General features: G+C 44.7%; 1 protein-coding gene across 1 annotated transcript in view; it reads left to right on the top strand.

The window, feature by feature from the left end:
* Positions 1 to 2,203: 2,203 nt before the first annotated feature.
* The window catches only part of OTOA (otoancorin), an 80,338-nt gene continuing 64,752 nt past the window's right edge, over positions 2,204 to 17,789 (top strand). Inside the window, exons 1-6 of the mRNA XM_027527732.1 lie at positions 2,204 to 2,648; positions 12,299 to 12,390; positions 12,724 to 12,752; positions 12,845 to 12,875; positions 12,990 to 13,017; positions 15,099 to 15,186. Coding sequence (XP_027383533.1) covers positions 12,303 to 12,390; positions 12,724 to 12,752; positions 12,845 to 12,875; positions 12,990 to 13,017; positions 15,099 to 15,186 — 264 coding nt within the window. The 5' untranslated portion in view covers positions 2,204 to 2,648; positions 12,299 to 12,302. The remainder of the gene's footprint in view (positions 2,649 to 12,298; positions 12,391 to 12,723; positions 12,753 to 12,844; positions 12,876 to 12,989; positions 13,018 to 15,098; positions 15,187 to 17,789) is intronic.

The raw sequence follows: 17,789 nt of genomic DNA, 5'->3' as shown, positions 1-17,789 counted from the left end.
GGTTCCTCTGTCTTTCTGAATCCAGCTTGAACATTTGGAAATTCTCGGTTGATGTACTGTTGAAGCCTGGCTTGGAGAATTTTGAGCATTATTTTGCTAGCATGTGAAATGAGTGCAATTGTGGGGTAGTTTGAAGATTCTTTGGCATTGCCTTTGTTTGGGATTGGAATGAAAACTGACCATTTCCAGCCCTGTGGCCACTACCGAGTTTTCCAAATTTGCTGGCATATTGAGTGCAGCACTTTCACAGCATCATCTCTGTGGATGTGAAATAGCTCAACTGGAATTCCATCACCTCCACTAGTTTTGTCTGGAGTGATGCTTCCTAAGGCCCACTTGACTTTGCATTCCAGGATGTCTGGCTCTAGATGAGTTATCACACCATCGTGGTTATCTGGGTCATTAAGATCTTTTTTTGTATAGTTCTTCTGTGTATTCTTGCCATCTCTTCTTAATATCTTCAGCTTCTATTAGGTCCATACCATTTCTGTCCTTTATTGTGCCCATCTTTGCATGAAATGTTGCCTTGGTATCTCTAATTTTCTTGAAGAGATCTCTAGTCTTTACCATTCTATTGTTTTCCTCTATTTCTTTGCATTGATCACTGAGGAAGGCTTTCTTATCGCTCCTTGCTATTCTTTGGAACTCTGCATTCGGATAGGTATGTCTTTCCTTTTCTCCTTTGCCTTTTGCTTCTCTTCTTTTCTCAGCTATTTGTAAGCCCTCCTCAGACAGCCATTATTGCCTTTGTGCATTTCTTCTCCTTGGGGATGGTTTTGATCACTGCCTCCTGTACAATGTTACGAACTTCTGTCCATAGCTCTTCAGGCACTGTGTCCATCAGATCTAATCCCTTGAATCTATTTGTCACTTACACTGTATAATTGTAAGGGATTTGATTTAGGCCATACCTGAATGGCCTAGTGGTTTTCCCTACTTTCTTCAATGTAAGTCTGATTTTGCAATAAGGAGTTCAAGATCTGAGCCACTGTCAGCTCCTGGTCCTTCTTTTTGTTGACTGTATAGAGCTTAGAAAAGATAGAAAAGATAGTTATGGATAATTCCATCATGCACACTTAACATTTCAATGTATTTCCTGTTTTAATACAAGTGCATATATGTTGCATGTGTGCATGCTCAGTTCAGTTCAGTTCAGTTCAGTCGCTCAGTCGTATCCGACTCTTTGCAACCCCATGAATCGCAGCACGCCAGGCCTCCCTGTCCATTACCAACTGCCGGACTTCATTCAGACTCTCGTGCATCGAGTTAGTGATGCCATCCAGCCATCTCATCCTCTGTCTGCCCCTTCTCCTCCTGCCCCCAATCCGTCCCAGCATCAGTCTTTTCCAATGAGTCAACTCTTCGCATGAGATGGCCAAAGTACTGGAGTTTCAGCTTTAGCATTGTTCCTTCCAAAGACATCCAAGGGCTGATCTCCTTCAGAATGGACTGATTGGATCTCCTTGCAGTCCAAGGGACTCTCAAGAGTCTTCTCCAACACCACAGTTCAAAAGCAACTCAGTTGTGTCTAACTCTTTGCAACCCCATGGACTGTAGCCTTCGAGGCTTCTCTGTCCCTGGAATTTTCCAGGCCAGACTGCTGGTGTGGGTTGCCATTTCCTCCTCCAGGGAATCTACCAACCCAGGGATGGAATCTATGTCTCCTGCATTGGCAGGCGGATTCTTTTTCACTGAGCCACCTAGGAAGCCCTTACATAAACACATATGACTTCATGTTTGACTTTTTTAGATATAAAATTATTTCCTTGTGTGTTTATTACACAGTCTTTGTTCATACCCATTTAAATAGCTGTATAACCCATGAAGTTGATGTAGTATAGTTTATGTAACCATTTCCTTAATGGCAACCCGAGTTGAATCTTTTCCCACCTGAGTCTCCTTTTGCATTTATATGCAGTGCTGCTGCATTAAATATTTTGGTACACTTTTTTTTACTTTTTTTTTTGGTGCACTTTTTTTTACTTTTTAAAAAAAAAAACACTTTTTTTTACTTCTGAGGATTTTTTTCCCCTTTATATAAATTTGGTCACATTTACTGACCAAGGTGTCTGAATATCTTTACAGTTCTTTTGTTTGTTTTTTTACCATTGTATTATGGAAAATTCCAAGCACATGAAAAAGAAGAAAATAGATAATAATAACCCCTGCTCGGGAGGCAGCTAGTATCAACAGGGACCCAGATTGTTTCACCCAGATTCCTGCCCCTCCTTGGTCCCCGTTATTTCCAAGCAAGTCCCAGACATCATGTTTCAGCTTTGTAAATATGTATCTGCAAAATATAAGGACTCTAAAAAAAGAGCCATATTGCAGTTGTCACACGTGAAAAAACTAACCAGTAAACCTCCAGCGACCACATTGCTCCAATTGTTCCATCATTTTTTAAATAGTTTGTTTGAATTCAGATCCAAATAAAGTTCCTACACGCAATTGGTGGATGTGTTTGGAGAGCCCTTCAGCCTCTTTCCTCACCGGTCTTTCGGAAAGGGGCGAGGGAGAGAGCGCGCTTTTGTTGGCATCTTGCACCTGCGGGACTGTGACCCCCACGGCGCTCGGTGCCCGGGTCTCCACTCCGGCCGCCGCAGGGACCGCCCGCGTTGGACTCGGAGCAGCGGCGCCGGGCACGGCAGGTGAGGCTCGGGCGGCGGGGACAAGGCCCCCGCAGGGCCCGTCGCAGGGGACGCGGGCGGCCGCTGCTCAGGCGCTTGGGGGCGCGAGGGCCAGGGACTCGCAGTGGGGTCTGCCTGGAAAAGGGGCGCAAGCTACAAGGGGGGCGGCGGAGGCCAGAGGGAGAAAGGAGAGTGGGTAGAGGGAGATTCGGCGCCTTGAAGGGCTCGTGGGGAGGGGGCGTCCATGGGTGGTGAGGGGAGGAAATTTCTAAGAAAGGGATCCGAACCCCCTTAATAAAAGCAGCCATGAAGGCAAGGACTTTGTCATGATAATATCAATAGCAACAACAGAAACATCAATAATAATAGCTACTATTTGTCCAGTGTTTATATGTGCCAGTGCTGGGGTCAGATTTTTTTTTTTACATATTTTACATACAAGCAAATTTCTTTACATATTTTTCCAATTATATTTCATGGCTGTTGTGAGCAAGAAATGAGAATATTCAGGCAGAGCAAACCGTTACACATTGGATAAATTGATGAACTATAAAATAACATTTACACAGTCTTTGTGCCTGCTTAGGGGTTTCAATCATGTCCAACTCTTTGGGACCCCATGGACTGAAGTCTGCCAAGCTCCTCTGTCCATGGGATTCTCCAGGCAAGAATACGGAAGCAGGTTGCCATGCCCTCCTCCTGGGGCTCTTCCCCATCCAGGGATGGAACTGGGGTCTCCTGCACTGCAGGCAGATTCTTTACCATCTGAGCCACCAGGGAAGCCCCTGTCTTTGTGAGGTATTATCACCATCCGCATTGTACAAAGAAGGGAACGTAAGCCCTAAGAAGTCAAAGAGTTTGTTGAAGAGCACACAGCTAGTAATCAGTGGTCTAAATGAAAACTGGGGCTTCCAGCCCCGAGATGGCACTGGCCATCTGGAGTTCAGGTTCAGCGCCACTAAGCAGAGGCTGGAGAGCAGAGCTACTCAGTGTTTGGAATCATTTAGCTCAGGGCTTGGGACCTGGCCCTGCCACCTAATAGTTATGTGATCCTCGGCAGGCCACTCGACCTTTTAAAACCCATTTCTTTGTCTGTGAAATAGAAATTTCAGTTAACATTTGCCTCAAAGATTCTGCAAGGACTACATGAGGCAGTGTGTGTAGAGGGGTGAGGGCTTCGTTCTCACTCAATTCAGTGGTCGCTACAATTATGATTCCTAGACAGCCAGGTGGCCCTGCATCTGGGCCCCGCTTCTGCCATTTGCTCACTTTTTGAGTTCTGTGTGTCTGCTGAACTCACCTGTGAGACCAAGTAAACCTTCAGGGCTGGTGGATGGAGCAAATGTATTGGCTCAGCAGGCAGAGGATGCCCAGTGAGACAGCATCCTCCTCTCTCTCCTTCTATCACAGAATCCCAAGCCTTCCATTTTGCTCTCCTGAGACTCAAAGACAGGGAGGAGAATGACAGGCCAGTCTCACCGTTAGGGACAGAGCTGGGAGCAGCACTCAGGCCAGATGCCTCTAGTCTAAAAAGAAAGCACACATTCCCTTGAGTAGAACTCAAGGGATGGGGCTGTTCTAATACCACAGTTTGAAATGAAATCCAAATCCAGTTCAAATAGCCTGGCAGCCTACAAACTAGACAAGTTAGACCACTTTGCATTAATACTAATGAAAATGGTCTTGTGGGGTTATTTTTTTTTGCTTTCAGTAGAAAATCTCCAGGTTAGTATCTGTAGACCTGTATCTTTGTATCCATGATAGGGATCTTAAATGGCTCTGCTTTGCAGACAGTAAAACTCCATGTAATTGTGAATTGTTGGTTTCTGTCTGGGATGGGATGCCCCAGCATTGGGGGAACCTCCCAGCATCTTTGCAAAATGTCTCTCATGCATTGAATGACTAGCTCATCCCAGTTGGCCTGCAACTTTCCAGGTCTTAAAGCAAAATCCCTCAGTCCCAGGAAACCCCTATGGTCAAGGTTTTTAGGAACCCACGTTCAGTTCAGGTTTGTGGTTATTGTTACTGGTTTCATTTTGAGTTCCTTCAAAGTAGTCCTTGCCTGCCTGATTTTCGCCCATCTGCAGGCCTTTGGATAGGGAGGGGGTTGGATGCATGGAGAAACCTATTGACCCCCAAATCACCATTGCCCAGCTCAGTCCTTTTAATCCTCTTGGCCAAGCTCCTGAAAGAGAGTGACCTGAGGGACTTTTAATTAAAACCAAATCCCATCCTGGCTTTGGACTGGGATTTCGTTGGAACGAAGACTTAATGTGCAGCAGAAAGTGGAGCTTCTATTTCAGTAATTGTAAACCCCTTGTAGAATTAATAGGGAGACTGCAGCAATAAGCACAAGAAGCCTCATTGTCTGGGAAACTGGAGAATTGTGAATGAGGCCAATGCCCCAGGGCAGCTGACCAAAGGGAAGGGAGAAAAAAAAGGCCAGAGGTTCCCCAAAGTCCCAAAGCCAGTAAGAGCTCTTAGGCGAGCTGAACATCCCCACCTGCGGGGTGGGATTGATGGAGCAGAAGGCGTCTACCAAGTGCATTGAGATCAGGTTCACTCAGAATCTGTTAGAATGCTCTGCCTTCTGCGTCTGGAGGTTTCCAAAATTTCAGTTTGTTTTTGCCCTGAGCAGTAAAATGAGCGTTAACTGTTCCCAAAGCCGGTTGTGGAAGTCCCCTTGGGGGGGATAGAGAATCTATTTGCATAACAAGCCAGACAATAGCAGGGAAATCTGTATTAGAGGATGCTGGGGCGCCTATAAAGTAATCTCAAGAAACCATAGATGTGCACTACAGGGCTCCTTTTAAATTCCTGAGAGGGTGGCATCTGGGGATTGGGTTGTGAGCTGCCTGGGAGTCACCTGTTTTCCTATCAGACCTCTGGTCCCTCCTTTCAGAACCCTTTCCCAGTTCCTCCACATCTCTCCAAGCTTTTTTTAAAAATAAAAACAGTTTCTTTCATTTTGTTTTTCTTTTAAAAAATAATTTATATTTTGTATGCGGAAAATTTCTAACCCATACAAAGGTAGATACAGGAATATAATGGGCTTCAGCTTCAGTTCTCAACTTGTTTCCTCCATACTTATTTCCTCCCTCCTGTATTATGTTGAAACCATCTCAAACATCACATTTCTTCTGTTAAGTATATAAGAATGTTGCTCTAGAGCAGGCTTGGCAAACTCTTTCAGTAAAGGAACAGAGAGTATTTTCAGCTTTATGGGGCCACACAGCCTCTGTTGCAACTTCCCAGCTCTGCCATTGTAGCGTGAAGGCAGCCATAGACGATACTTAAGTGAGTGGAGTGGTTGTCGTCTAATACAACTGTATTTATGGACACTAATATTTAAATTGCATACATGAAATTTTCATGTGTCCAGACATATTGTTCTTTTGATTTTTTGAAACTGTTTAAAAACGTAAAAACCATTTTTATCTCGTGAGCCATGCAAAACCAGGTAACCTGTGAATTTGGTCCTTGGGTTGTAGTTAGCTGACCCCTTGAAGGAGGTCATGGAGAGGATGTGACCACCATTGACCTTCAAGCTGGACCAGAGCAATCAGAGACTCCTCACCCCTTCCCCATCCTTGGAATGTATGTTCTGCCCACTGTTCCCACCAGGGGAGCGCTTTTTCAGGGACCTAACCTTGAGAGAGCAATGTGTTGCTGAGACCACCTGGACTTGACCAAGATCTGTTAAGTCCTCTATGTAAACTTTCCAGATTCTGGGGAGGCGAGGGTAGAGATCTATTCATCTTGGGGCCTCTCAAGACAAGCCTACTGTATAGCACAGGGAACTCTACTCAATATCGTGTAATAACTTTTATGAGAAGAGAATCTGAAAAAGAATGGATATATGTATATGTATAACTGAATTACTTTGCTGTACACCTGAAACTAACACATTCTGCTAGGTAGTTAGAATAGGGAAACAGGGCCCAAGATGTCAGTCAGAGGAAGCAGCTGCTGGAAAAAAACAAAACGAGGAAACTTCCCAAGGGACTAAGAACCTCCGGTGGGAAAACACACCCTCTTCTCTGATTGGTCTTGCATGTAACCAATCAGACCCCAGGAACAGTACAATTTCTCTATTTGCATAGGGTATAGCCAATCAGGGCCCAGAAACCTGCCCAGGGGCGGGAACAAGGGATATAAAAGAGGGGAGCCAAACTAGGACAGGGTCACTCCAAGGCGGGGCAGGTGTTGGTCCGTTATTATGCTTGGAGATAGTACTGCTTACCGCATGCCCAGTAAATCTTGCCTGTTTGAGGTGTTACTGATCTGTCCTTTCAACTCTTTACTATGACAAGACATGGGAGAAGGAAATGGCAACCCACTCAGTATTCTTGCCTAGAGAATCCCATGGACAGCCTGGTGGGCTGCTGTCCATAGGGTCGCACAGAGTTGGACATGACTGAAGCGACTTAGCATGCATGCATGCATGCATGACAAGACAATAACATGGAAGAAGAACCAACCTGACAATTATAAGTCAACTATACAATAGAAAATAAAAAATTAACAAAACAAAATCCTCATTAAAACATTTAACAACAGGCTTCCCTGGTGGCTCAGTGGTAAAGAATCCACCTGCCAGTGCAAGAGATGTGGGTTCGATCCCTGGTCTGGGAAGATCCCACATGCCATGAAACAAGTAAGCCATACTATTGAATGTGTGCTCTATTGCCTGGAAACCAAAACTATTGAGCCCTTGAGCAGCAACTACTGAAGCCTGCAGAGCCAGTGCTCTGCAAGAAGAGAAGTCACCCCATTGAGAAGCTGGAATACTGGAAGGAAGAGTAGTCCCTGCTAATGGCAACTAAAGAAAAGCCCGGGCAGCAATGAAAACCGAGCACAATAAAAAATAAACAAATTTTAAAATTATTTAAAAAAATATAACAGCAACAACAAGAAAAAAGGCAAGCATTGTAAGTAAGTGTCCTTGCTTAGTACACCTGCCATCTACCAATCTGGAGGGGCTGCTGCTTTCTCCAGTTTCTCCTTACCCTACCTGTATGGGGGCAAGATTGTGAACCAACATCCCTCCTTTAAAAGATAAGTACTCCTTTAAAAATATAGCCACATTTCTGTTATCAAAAACGTTAACAGCAATTCTTTAAAATGTTCAAATATCCAGAGAGGGAGCAAGTTTCCACAGTTGCCCCATAGTTTTTGTTTTTCATGGTTTGCTTCAATTAGGATCCAAAGAAAGTCTATATGCTACGAATAATTGTTATAGCTCCTAAGTTTTTTAAGTTCCTAGTTCCTTCCTCTGTGTGTATGTGTGTGTGTCTGTGTATGTGTGTGTGTGTGTGTCTATGTCTGTCTCTCTATTTGCAGTGTATTTGCTGAAGAAACTAGGTCGTTGATTCTGGGGAGTTTCCTACAGTTGAGTTTGCTGATTGCACCTGGTCTACCTAACATTTTAACAAAGGAACACCTGGGTCTCAGTCCTTAAAGCTCACCCACGTTCTCCCTTGTGCTCATTTTCTTGGTGATCTCATCCAGTGGCCTGGGTTCAAGTATCTGCTGGATGCTCTGTGTAGATAACTCCAGTCTGAGCCCTGCTCTAACTGCAGACTCAAACGCCAAACTGCCTACTTGCTTTGTCCACTTGGATATTTTATGGTCATCTCAAGCTTAGCTTGTCCACATCTCCAGGGCATCTTCCTCAAATCTGCAACTCCTACGGTTTTTTCCTATTTCCCATCTCTCTGAATGCTCAGGCCCAAATCCTTGGAGGTGTCTGTGACTTGCCTTTTATTCCTCACATTCAGTTTATTGGCTCTACCCTTCAAAAAATCAGCAACCTCAGATACAGATGCCACCACCCTTATAGCAGAAAGCAAAGAGGAATTAAAGAGCCTCTTGATGAAGGTGAAAGAGGAGAGTGAAAAAGCTGGCTTAAAACTCAACATTCAAAAAATGAAGATCATGACATCCGAGCCCATCACTTAATGGCAAATAGATGGAGAAACAATGGAAACAGTGACAGGCTTTATTTTCTTGGGCTCCAAAATCACTGCAGATGGTGACTTCAACCGTAAAATGAAAAGACGCTTGCTCCTTATAACAAACCTAGACAGCATATTAAAAAGCAGAGACATCACTTTGCCTACAAAGGTCTGTATAGTCAAAGCCATGGTTTTCCTAGTAGTCACATGTGGATGTGAGAGTTGTACCATAAAGAAGTCCAAGTGTCAAAGAATTGATGCTTTTGAACTGTGGTGTTGGAGAAGACTCTTAAGAGTCCCTTGGATTGCAAGGAGATCAAACCAGTCAATCCTAAAGGAAATTGATCCTGAATATTAATTGGAAGGACTGATGCCGAAGCTGAAGCTCCAGTATTTTGGCCACCTGATGCCAAGAGCTGACTCATTAGAGAAGACCCTGATGCTGGGCAAGATTGAAGGCAGGAGGAGAAGGGGACGATAGAGGACAGGATGGTTGGATGGCATCACTGACTCAATGGACATAAGTTTGAGCAGGCTCTGGACGATGGTGAAGGACAGGGAAGGACAGGTGAAGGCCTGGAGTGCTGCAGTCCATGGGATTGCAAAGAGTTGGATGTGACTGAGTGACTGAACAACAGCAACCCTTCAAAATATCCCCAACCACTTCTTACCAGCCTCCCTGCCATCTGTGACTAAGTCATCACTATTCATCTCTTACTGGTCTCTTTGCTTTACCTGTTGCCCTTGTTCAGAGTATTCTCAACAAGCAACTGGGGTTATAGAGCTAGTATTTTACAAGTCAGAGCATGGCTTTGACACTCAGGCTGTGCTGTGCTCAGTCACCTCAGTCGTGTCTGACTCTTTGTGACCCCATGGACTATAACCCACCAGGCTCGTCTGTCCTTGGGATTTTCCTGGGAAGTACACTGGAGTGGGTTGCCATTTCTTTCTCCAGGGGATCTTTCCAACCCAGGGATCGAACCCAGGTCTCCTGCATCTCCTGCATTGCGGGCAGAGTCTTTACTGCTGAGCTACCGGCGAAGCCCGCTCTCATTCTAATATCCCTCAATGGCTCCTGTCTCCCTCCAAGTAGGAGTCAAGGTGCTTACGATGACCTCATCTCACCTACTGCTGTCATCTTTGTGTGATTTATTGAACATGTCAGTTGCATTCCTAACGTCACAGCCTTTGCACTTCTGATTCCCTTTTTCTGGAACATTCTTTCTCCACACTTTCCCATTATTTGAATTTTGAAAACATCAGTTTGGCTTATTTCCTAAACCCATATGTAGGGCTTTCTTCATGCCAAGCATTGTTCTAAGTGATTTACTTCATTAGCTAATTTTATCCTCATATGATGCTATGAGGTAGGTACCAAGGAAGCCCTTATCTTCTCTTTTTCAGATTCTTTTCCTGTACACATCATTACAGAGTATTGAGTAGAGTTCCCTGTGCTATATAGTAGGTCCTTATTAGTATCTTTCTTATACACAGTAGTGTGTAAATGTCAATCCCAATCTTCCAATTTACCCCTCCCCCCATCCCATAACCATAAGTTTATTTTCTATATCTGTAACTCTGCTTCTGTTTTCTAGATAAGTTCTTTTGTAGTCTTTTTAAAGATTCCACATATAAATGATATCATGTGATATTTGTCTGTCTTACTTCACTCAGTATAACAGTCTCTAGGTCAATCCGTGTTGTTGCAAATGGCATTTCATTCTTTTTGTTTATGGCTGAGTAATTTTCCATTATATGTATGTACTGCATCTTCTTTATCCATTCATCTGTTGATGGAGACTTAGGTTGCTTCCATGTCCTGGATGGAATGTAAATAGTGCTCCAATGAACAATGGGATGCATGTTATCTTTTCCTGTTATGGTTTTCTGTGGGTATATGCCCACGAGTAGGATTGCTGTTCCCTGTGCTACACAGTAGATCCTTATTAGTCATCTGTGGTAGCTCTATTTGTTTTTAAGGAACCTCCACACTGTTCTCCAGAGTGGCTGCACAGCTCCTAGTTCTCTTATCACTTAAGAATTTGCAAGGACTTAGGAGCCCTGTACGGAGAAGGCGATGGCACCCCACTCCAGTACTCTTGCCTGGAAAATCCCATGGAGGAGCCTGGTGGGCTGCAGTCCATGGGGTTGCAAAGAGTTGGACATGACTGAGCGACTTCACTTTCAGTTTTCACTTTCATGCATTGGAGAAGGAAATGGCAACCCATTCCAGTGTTCTTGCCTGGAGAATCCCAGGGACGGGGGAGCCTGGTGTGCTGCTGTCTATGGGGTCACACAGAGTCGGCCATGACTGATGCGACTTAGCAACAGCAGCAGCAGCCTGCACATGGTACAGCCAATCTACAGACGCCAGGTTGTGGTGAAGGAAAATGTTGTGTTTATTGCAGGGCACAAACCAAAGAGTCCAGGGCAACTGGTGCTTAAAAGTCTCCCCCAACTCCTCAAAGTCTTTCAGGGAAAGATTTTTAAAGACAGGATGAAGGCAGAGGAGGGACTTGGGGTGATCAGCTCATGGACATTCTTCTGATTGGTTACTGGTGAGGTAATCAGGAGTGACCATCTAGTTCCAACTTGTCTGGGGTTTATGTGCTTGTGGGCAGCATACTGGCTTCCCCAGGGGCTCAGCTGTAAACAAACTGCCTGTGATGCAGAAGACGCAGGAGACCTGGGTTCAGTCCCTGGGTCGGGAAGATTCCCTGGAGGAAGGCATGGCAATCCGCTCCAATATTCTTGCCTGGGAAATCCCATGGACAAAGGAGCCTGGCCGACTACAATCCATGGGGTCACAAAGAGTCGGACACGACTGAAGTGACTGAGGTGCACACGCAGGGGAGAATACAGTTAACTTCCTCCACCTGTTGGGGGCTTTAGTATCTACAAAACAGGTCAAATGACGTGGCTCAGAATATTATCTTCAGTCCTTGAGGAGAAACTAAAAGGAAACTAAAGGTCCTTGACACTTTTTAATGGTTTAGTGGCTAAAGTATTATTATTTTGTCTTGCTTGTCTGTTTCCCTTCCTTTCTGCATTTTCTCACTTCTCTGAATTTACTCTTTGGAACCTGGGGATGGGTCTTTCTTTACACAAGAGGCAGGCAGAGGACACGGTGGGAGTGGGGGGTCCGTTCTGGGAAGACTCCACAGGGTCTGGCTCACTTACAGTATCTCATTAGTTATCAACAGCATGTTCTTGAAAACTAATATTTGCCTGGCGTGCTGCAGTCCATGGGGTTGCAAAGAGTTGGACACGACTGAGCGACTGAACTGAACTGAATGACACTGATAGTCCTTTACATGCTTATTGGCCATTTGTATTTTTTAAAAATGAAGTTCAGGTTCATATTTTTTCCCTCTTGGCTTGTTCATCTTCTACTTACTGAATTGTATGAGTTCTTTTTATTTTCTAGATGTAAGTCCCTTGTCAGCTATAGCAGATAGCTTTTACCCACTCCTCTTTGTTCAATTGAGGGGTATGAGAGGTGGTTGTAAGAATATAAACAGGCCATTATAACTGAGGAGAGAGATGATTGTGTTTTACACCAGCAAAGAAGTTTAGATGGAGCAAGGTGGATGGAATTAAAAAAAAAATCTTTAAGGGATTCTGGGTCTATCTGTTTTTCCCGTGTCTTCTGATTATTCTTAAATATGTCTAAAATATACAACCCTGAATTATGTCTGCTTGAATTAACTGCAGGAGAATGTCTCAGGAACCTTGGAGATGCTCTCTTTGGCTGTTCCTTTTCCTGAACCATGGAGTGGCAAGTTATAGCGTTCCAGACTCCCAGGGTAAGTCCCGAGGGAGGAGTCATCTGTCACTGTTTCCACACATCTCAGGGGATGGAGTGGGGTTAGGTCAGTTCAGGTATGTGGTGCTATGGAGTGTTCTGGGATGTGTGCCTGCCTGTTGCCCTGTATGTGCCTGTATGTGTAGAATTTTCAGGGTTATTCTAAAAGGGTTTCTTAAACCAAGATTTCCTCACACTGGCACAAGTATAATAAAAATTCACTAAAAATTTCCTTCATGAGTAACCTTTTTTGGGGGCTCTTTTCTTAACACATCTGTATTTGTGAAGGTCATCCCATTCAATTCTGTTTTTATATTCAATGGCTTTGTTGCAGATTTGCACCCATTGTTGCAAAAGATGGCGGTGAGTATTCCATTTTCTTCTAAACAACATCCCCTCTGCTGAAACTGCCAACTCATGGATGTTAAACTTGATGTTATCTCTTTGCCTTTTAGGAAGAAATAATAGATGGAAGCTACCTGAATGGTAATGTTCCCCCGTCCCTGCTTGTTGTGTCTAAGAATTTCAAACAGGAGGTGCCTGTGATCTCTCTGGAATGATTCCTTTTTAAGTTGTCTTTTCATTTTATTTCCATTGTAGCATTGCTGGATCTCATACAGTTCCAAAGGTAACTCTTCCTAAAGGGGAGGGGGAGGGATGGAATAGATTTTCTTAATGGAAGTCCCTTAACTGTAAAAACTACTATATACTCGTTTATCCAGTTTATCCAAAATTCATCCAATGCACAAGTGTTTTAGAATAGATACATTTGTTCCATACAGTTTTGGCCCCCTCTGCTAGGGATGGGGGAGCCTGGTGGGCTGCCGTCTATGGGGTTGCACAGAGTCGGACACGACTGAAGCGACTTAGCTGCAGCAGCAGCAGCAGCTGTAACACAAGAGCTAACATTTACTGAGTGCTTACTATGTAGCAGGTACTATTCTAAGTGCTTTATGCATAGAATACACATATAATCCTCACAAACCTCAGCCTCCTCCCACCCAGGTAGGTCCTTTTGTTATCTCATTGGATAGAATAATGAAACTGAGGCCCAAGGAGGTGATTTAAGGTCACTCAGCTGGGAAGTGGTGAAGCTGGGGTGTGTATCTAGCAGCCTGGCCCCAGGGCTCACTGTCACTTTATTTTTTTAGACTGCTCTATCATTTTATTTTATTTGGCCACACCATGTGGCATGTGGGATCTTAGTTCCCTGACCACGAATCGAACTGGTGCCACCTGCGATGGGAGTCTTAACCACTGGACCACCAGGAAAGTCCCTCACTGTCCCTTTATGTACTGTTAGATGCCACCCTGTGGAGCAGGGCACTACGTAGTGTTGTGGCAAGGTAAACATTAACAGACAATTCTAATATAACAAGTGCTATGAAGGACAGATGGGAGACTTGGGGCCCCATGACAGGAGCACTCAATCATATTAAAGTGAAAGATCCCCATAAACACTCTTCTCCCTAAGGTAACTCCAGTTGACAGTATTGAATATATTCTTGCAGGCTAAAATTTTTTATCTGTCTCTATCCATCTATCTAGCAGCGCCTATCTATCTATCTATAACAAGAATGTGGTTATAAAAGGCCTTCTAATTGTTTAAGGCAGGAGAATTTATCCACTGCCAGCTACTCCATAAGAGCTGGAAGCAAAAGTCCCACTCTTTCCCCTTTTCTGAGTGAGTGGCATTCCATTGAATGGGTATTACCACCTGTTGTTGGACATCTGAGTTGTTTTCAATTTTTGACTGTTACGAATGAAGGTGTGCATTTTCTGTGTGTTTGGCAATGTTTTAGCACTTTACATGTGTGGACAAATTTAATTCTCACAGTTAGCTATATTACATCGGAGAAGGCAATGGCACCCCACTCCAGTACTCTTGCCTGGAAAATCCCATGGGCAGCGGAGCCTGGTAGTCTGCAGTCCATGAGGTCACTAAGAGTCGGACATGGCTGAGTGACTTCACTTTCACTTTTCACTTTCATGCATTGGAGAAGGAAATGGCAACCCACTCCAATACTCTTGCCTGGAGAATCCCAGGGATGGGGTAGCCTGGTTGGCTTCCGTCTATGGGATCACACGGAGTTGGACACGACTGAAGTGAGTTAGCAACAGCTATATTACATAGAAAGGGAAACTGGGGCACAGGAAAACTCAATAAATTGCCTGAGTCCACACAGTTGAGTGGTAGAGCCAGGATTCAAATCCAGGTTTTGAGCCAACAGTCTTAACTATGCTGTTCCAGCCTCCCATGGTATACACAGCGTTTGTTTTGTAAATTTAACATAGTCAGGGGGCTTCCCTGGTGGCTCAGCTGGTAAAGAATCCACCCGCAGTGAGGGAGACCTGGGTTTGATCCCTGGGTTGGGAAGATCCCCTGGAGTAGGGACACCTGTCCAAGTCCATCTGTTTGGATTGTTAATCTGAGTGGATTGTTACAGGATTTAGAATATAGCACACAGCTCTGAAACTGATTATTGTCTTTGAGAGGCTGGTGTTTGGGTGGGTTCCTAATACTGGAAACTCCCCCACACTGTGCCAGGGCAACACATCGCCTTCCTCCAAGCACAGAGTTCCTAGCATCCTGGCCCACTCCCACTGTCCTCTCTGAACTTCGGTCCCCTGAGCTCTCAGCTAGTAGGGGGACTACCCATCTTAGCGGAACCTGTCATCATGACCTTCTCTGTCTGTCTTTGACTGAAGCTCCCAGGTGTGGACGTCAGACCTGTCCCACAGAGTCCTGGCCTATCTGAACTCACGGAACGTTGCCTTCACCATCCCCAGCCTGAAGGTATGTATCTGAGACCCACCCCTGTGTTCCGCTCTCAGTGCACAGGGATTGCAAACTCAGGAGCCAGATGAGTTGGAGAACTGGTGGAGAGCTAGTCTTCACTTCCACAAAGAAACGTGTTCTGTCCATTTTATTTTGAAACGTGCTATAAGCTCTTCTGTCTTTCGTTTTTCTACTTTTGTTGGAGACGTGGTGTCTGTATAGGGTATAGGCTTAGCTGCTGTCTCTCAGCAAAGCCCCCTCAAATTACAGCAGTTCAGCCATGAAAGTAAAAGATGCTTACTCCTTGGAAGGAAAGTTATGGCCAACCTAGACAGCATATAAAAAAGCAGAGACATTACTTTGCCAACAAAGGTCCGTCTAGTCAAGGCTATGGTTTTTCCAGTGGTCATGTATGGATGTGAGAGTTGGACTGTGAAGAAAGCTGAGCGCCGAAGAATTGATGCTTTTGAACTGTGGTGTTGGAGAAGGCTCTTGAGAGTCCCTTGGACTGCCAGGATATCCTAAAGGAGATCAGTCCTGGGTGTTCATTGGAAGGAGTCATGCTGAAGCTGAAACTGCAATACTTTGGCCACCTCATGCAAAGAGTTGACTCACTGGAAAAGACCCTGATGCTGAGAGGGATTGGGGGCAGGAGGAAAAGGGGATGACAGAGGATGAGATGGCTGGATGGCATCACCGACTCGATGGACATGAGTTTGGGTGAACTTCGGGAGTTGTTGATGGACAGGGAAGCCTGGCGTGCTGCAATTCATGGGATTGCAAAGAGTCAGACACGACTGAGTGACTGAACTGAACTGAACGGAAACAATTTAGCTTATTTCTATTATATGTGATAGTCCAGGGCCAGGTGGGAAGTCCAGCGAGGAGAGGCAACTCTACCACAAAAGGCCACCGGGGGACCCAGGTTCCTTCTGTCTTGCTGCTTTATCATCATCTAGGGAGTTGTTGCTTGTGTGGTTGAAATAACATATCCATTCTCCAACCCAGAGAGGGCGCCGTGGGAAAGAGGAAGTGAAGGGTCAACAGCCTCTCTTTAAGGATGTGACCTGCAGGTTGCATACTTCCTCCTGCTCACATTTCATTGGCTCACAGTCCACAGTCACATCTTACTGCAGAGGAGTAAGATGAGAGGCCATGTACCCGGATAAAACTTGTGGGCTTCTGTTGCTAAAAGGAATTACAAGAGAGTGGATCTTTGGGTATAATTATCAGTCTCTCAACCGCAGGTCCAGGAAATATTTTTCTTCCCTTTAAATTCGACCATAAGAAAAACAGTAGCGCAAGTGTGTAAATAGATGGTGATGGATATTTACATTAGAGAACAATAGGGCATGGTGGAGAAGGCAATGGCACCCCACTCCAGTACTCTTGCCTGGAAAACCCCATGGATGGAGGAGCCTGGTAGGCTGCAGTCCATGGGGTCACTAAGTCGGACACGACTGAGCAACTTCACTTTGACTTTTCACTTTCATGCATTGGAGAAGGAAATGGCAACCCACTCCAGTGTTCTTGCCTGGAGAATCCCAGGGACAGGGGAGCCTGGTGGGCTGCAGTCCATGGGGTTGCACAGAGTTGGACACGACTGAAGCGACTTAGCAGCAGCAGCAGCAGCAGGGCATGGTAGGAACTGCAGTGAGCTGGCCAGCCTGTACCTCATTAGCGTAATTAGTAGACGGGGTGCAATGTTGTGCCTTTACCAATACTCTGTGAAGAGCACAGAAAACCAAAAGAACATTCTTTCCAAATTCAAAGACTGTAACCTGATTCGGCAAAGAGGCCACATCACTTATGAATGAAGTTCCGACATACGTCTTTGTTGTTTCAACTTTTACTGACTTTATGGTGAAGATGAACATTCATGTGAGAGCTACGCTGAGATTGCTGGTTGTTAACCACTTACAGCCACTAGATGGAGGTGGCTGGTGGCCTCACGGCATCTGCTTTCTTCGTCTTGTTCATCAGTCTGTGTAATCTATAAAGAAGTGGTGCTTGCCCTTTTCTCTCTAGCAGTAGGGCTCCTCATGAAATGTGTATATTTTAACCTGATTTGAGCTATACTCCCTCTCTTCCTGTTTGTATATTCATTTATTCGTTCAGTACCTACTCATTCAGCCTCTAGTCTCTGCCAGGCACAGTTGTAGACACTGGAGACTCAGAACAGGCAGTCACCTTACCACCCATGTGGGCTTTTCATTCTAGAGGGAGAGACATTGAGTAAACAGTTCTTCAACTCATTCAAGACAGAGGATAATGGCTGGCGCTGACTGAGAACACTTTACATACTCATTTACTCCTTGTGATATAGGATTAATCCTTACTTACATAGTAAGTTTGACTCTTGTCCCTACTTTTCAGCTGAGAAAACTGAGACCTGGAGATACTGTTGCCCATTTGTCAAAACTCAGGAATCTCAGTTAAATTTGACTTGCAGATTAATAACAAATACATTTTTAGTATAAGTACGTCCCATGCGATATTTGGGATATACTTATGCTAAAAATTATTAGTTGTTTATCTTTAATTCAAATGTAGCCGGGCATCCTGTATTTTATCTAGCAATCCTAGTTAAGGAACTTGCGTGAGGCTGCACAACTGGTAAG

Source organism: Bos indicus x Bos taurus, chromosome 25, assembly GCF_003369695.1.
Source record: "Bos indicus x Bos taurus breed Angus x Brahman F1 hybrid chromosome 25, Bos_hybrid_MaternalHap_v2.0, whole genome shotgun sequence".
Classification (NCBI taxonomy): domain Eukaryota; kingdom Metazoa; phylum Chordata; class Mammalia; order Artiodactyla; family Bovidae; genus Bos; species Bos indicus x Bos taurus.
Note: the sequence above shows the minus strand (reverse complement) of the source record. Positions and strands in the feature narration are given on the sequence as shown.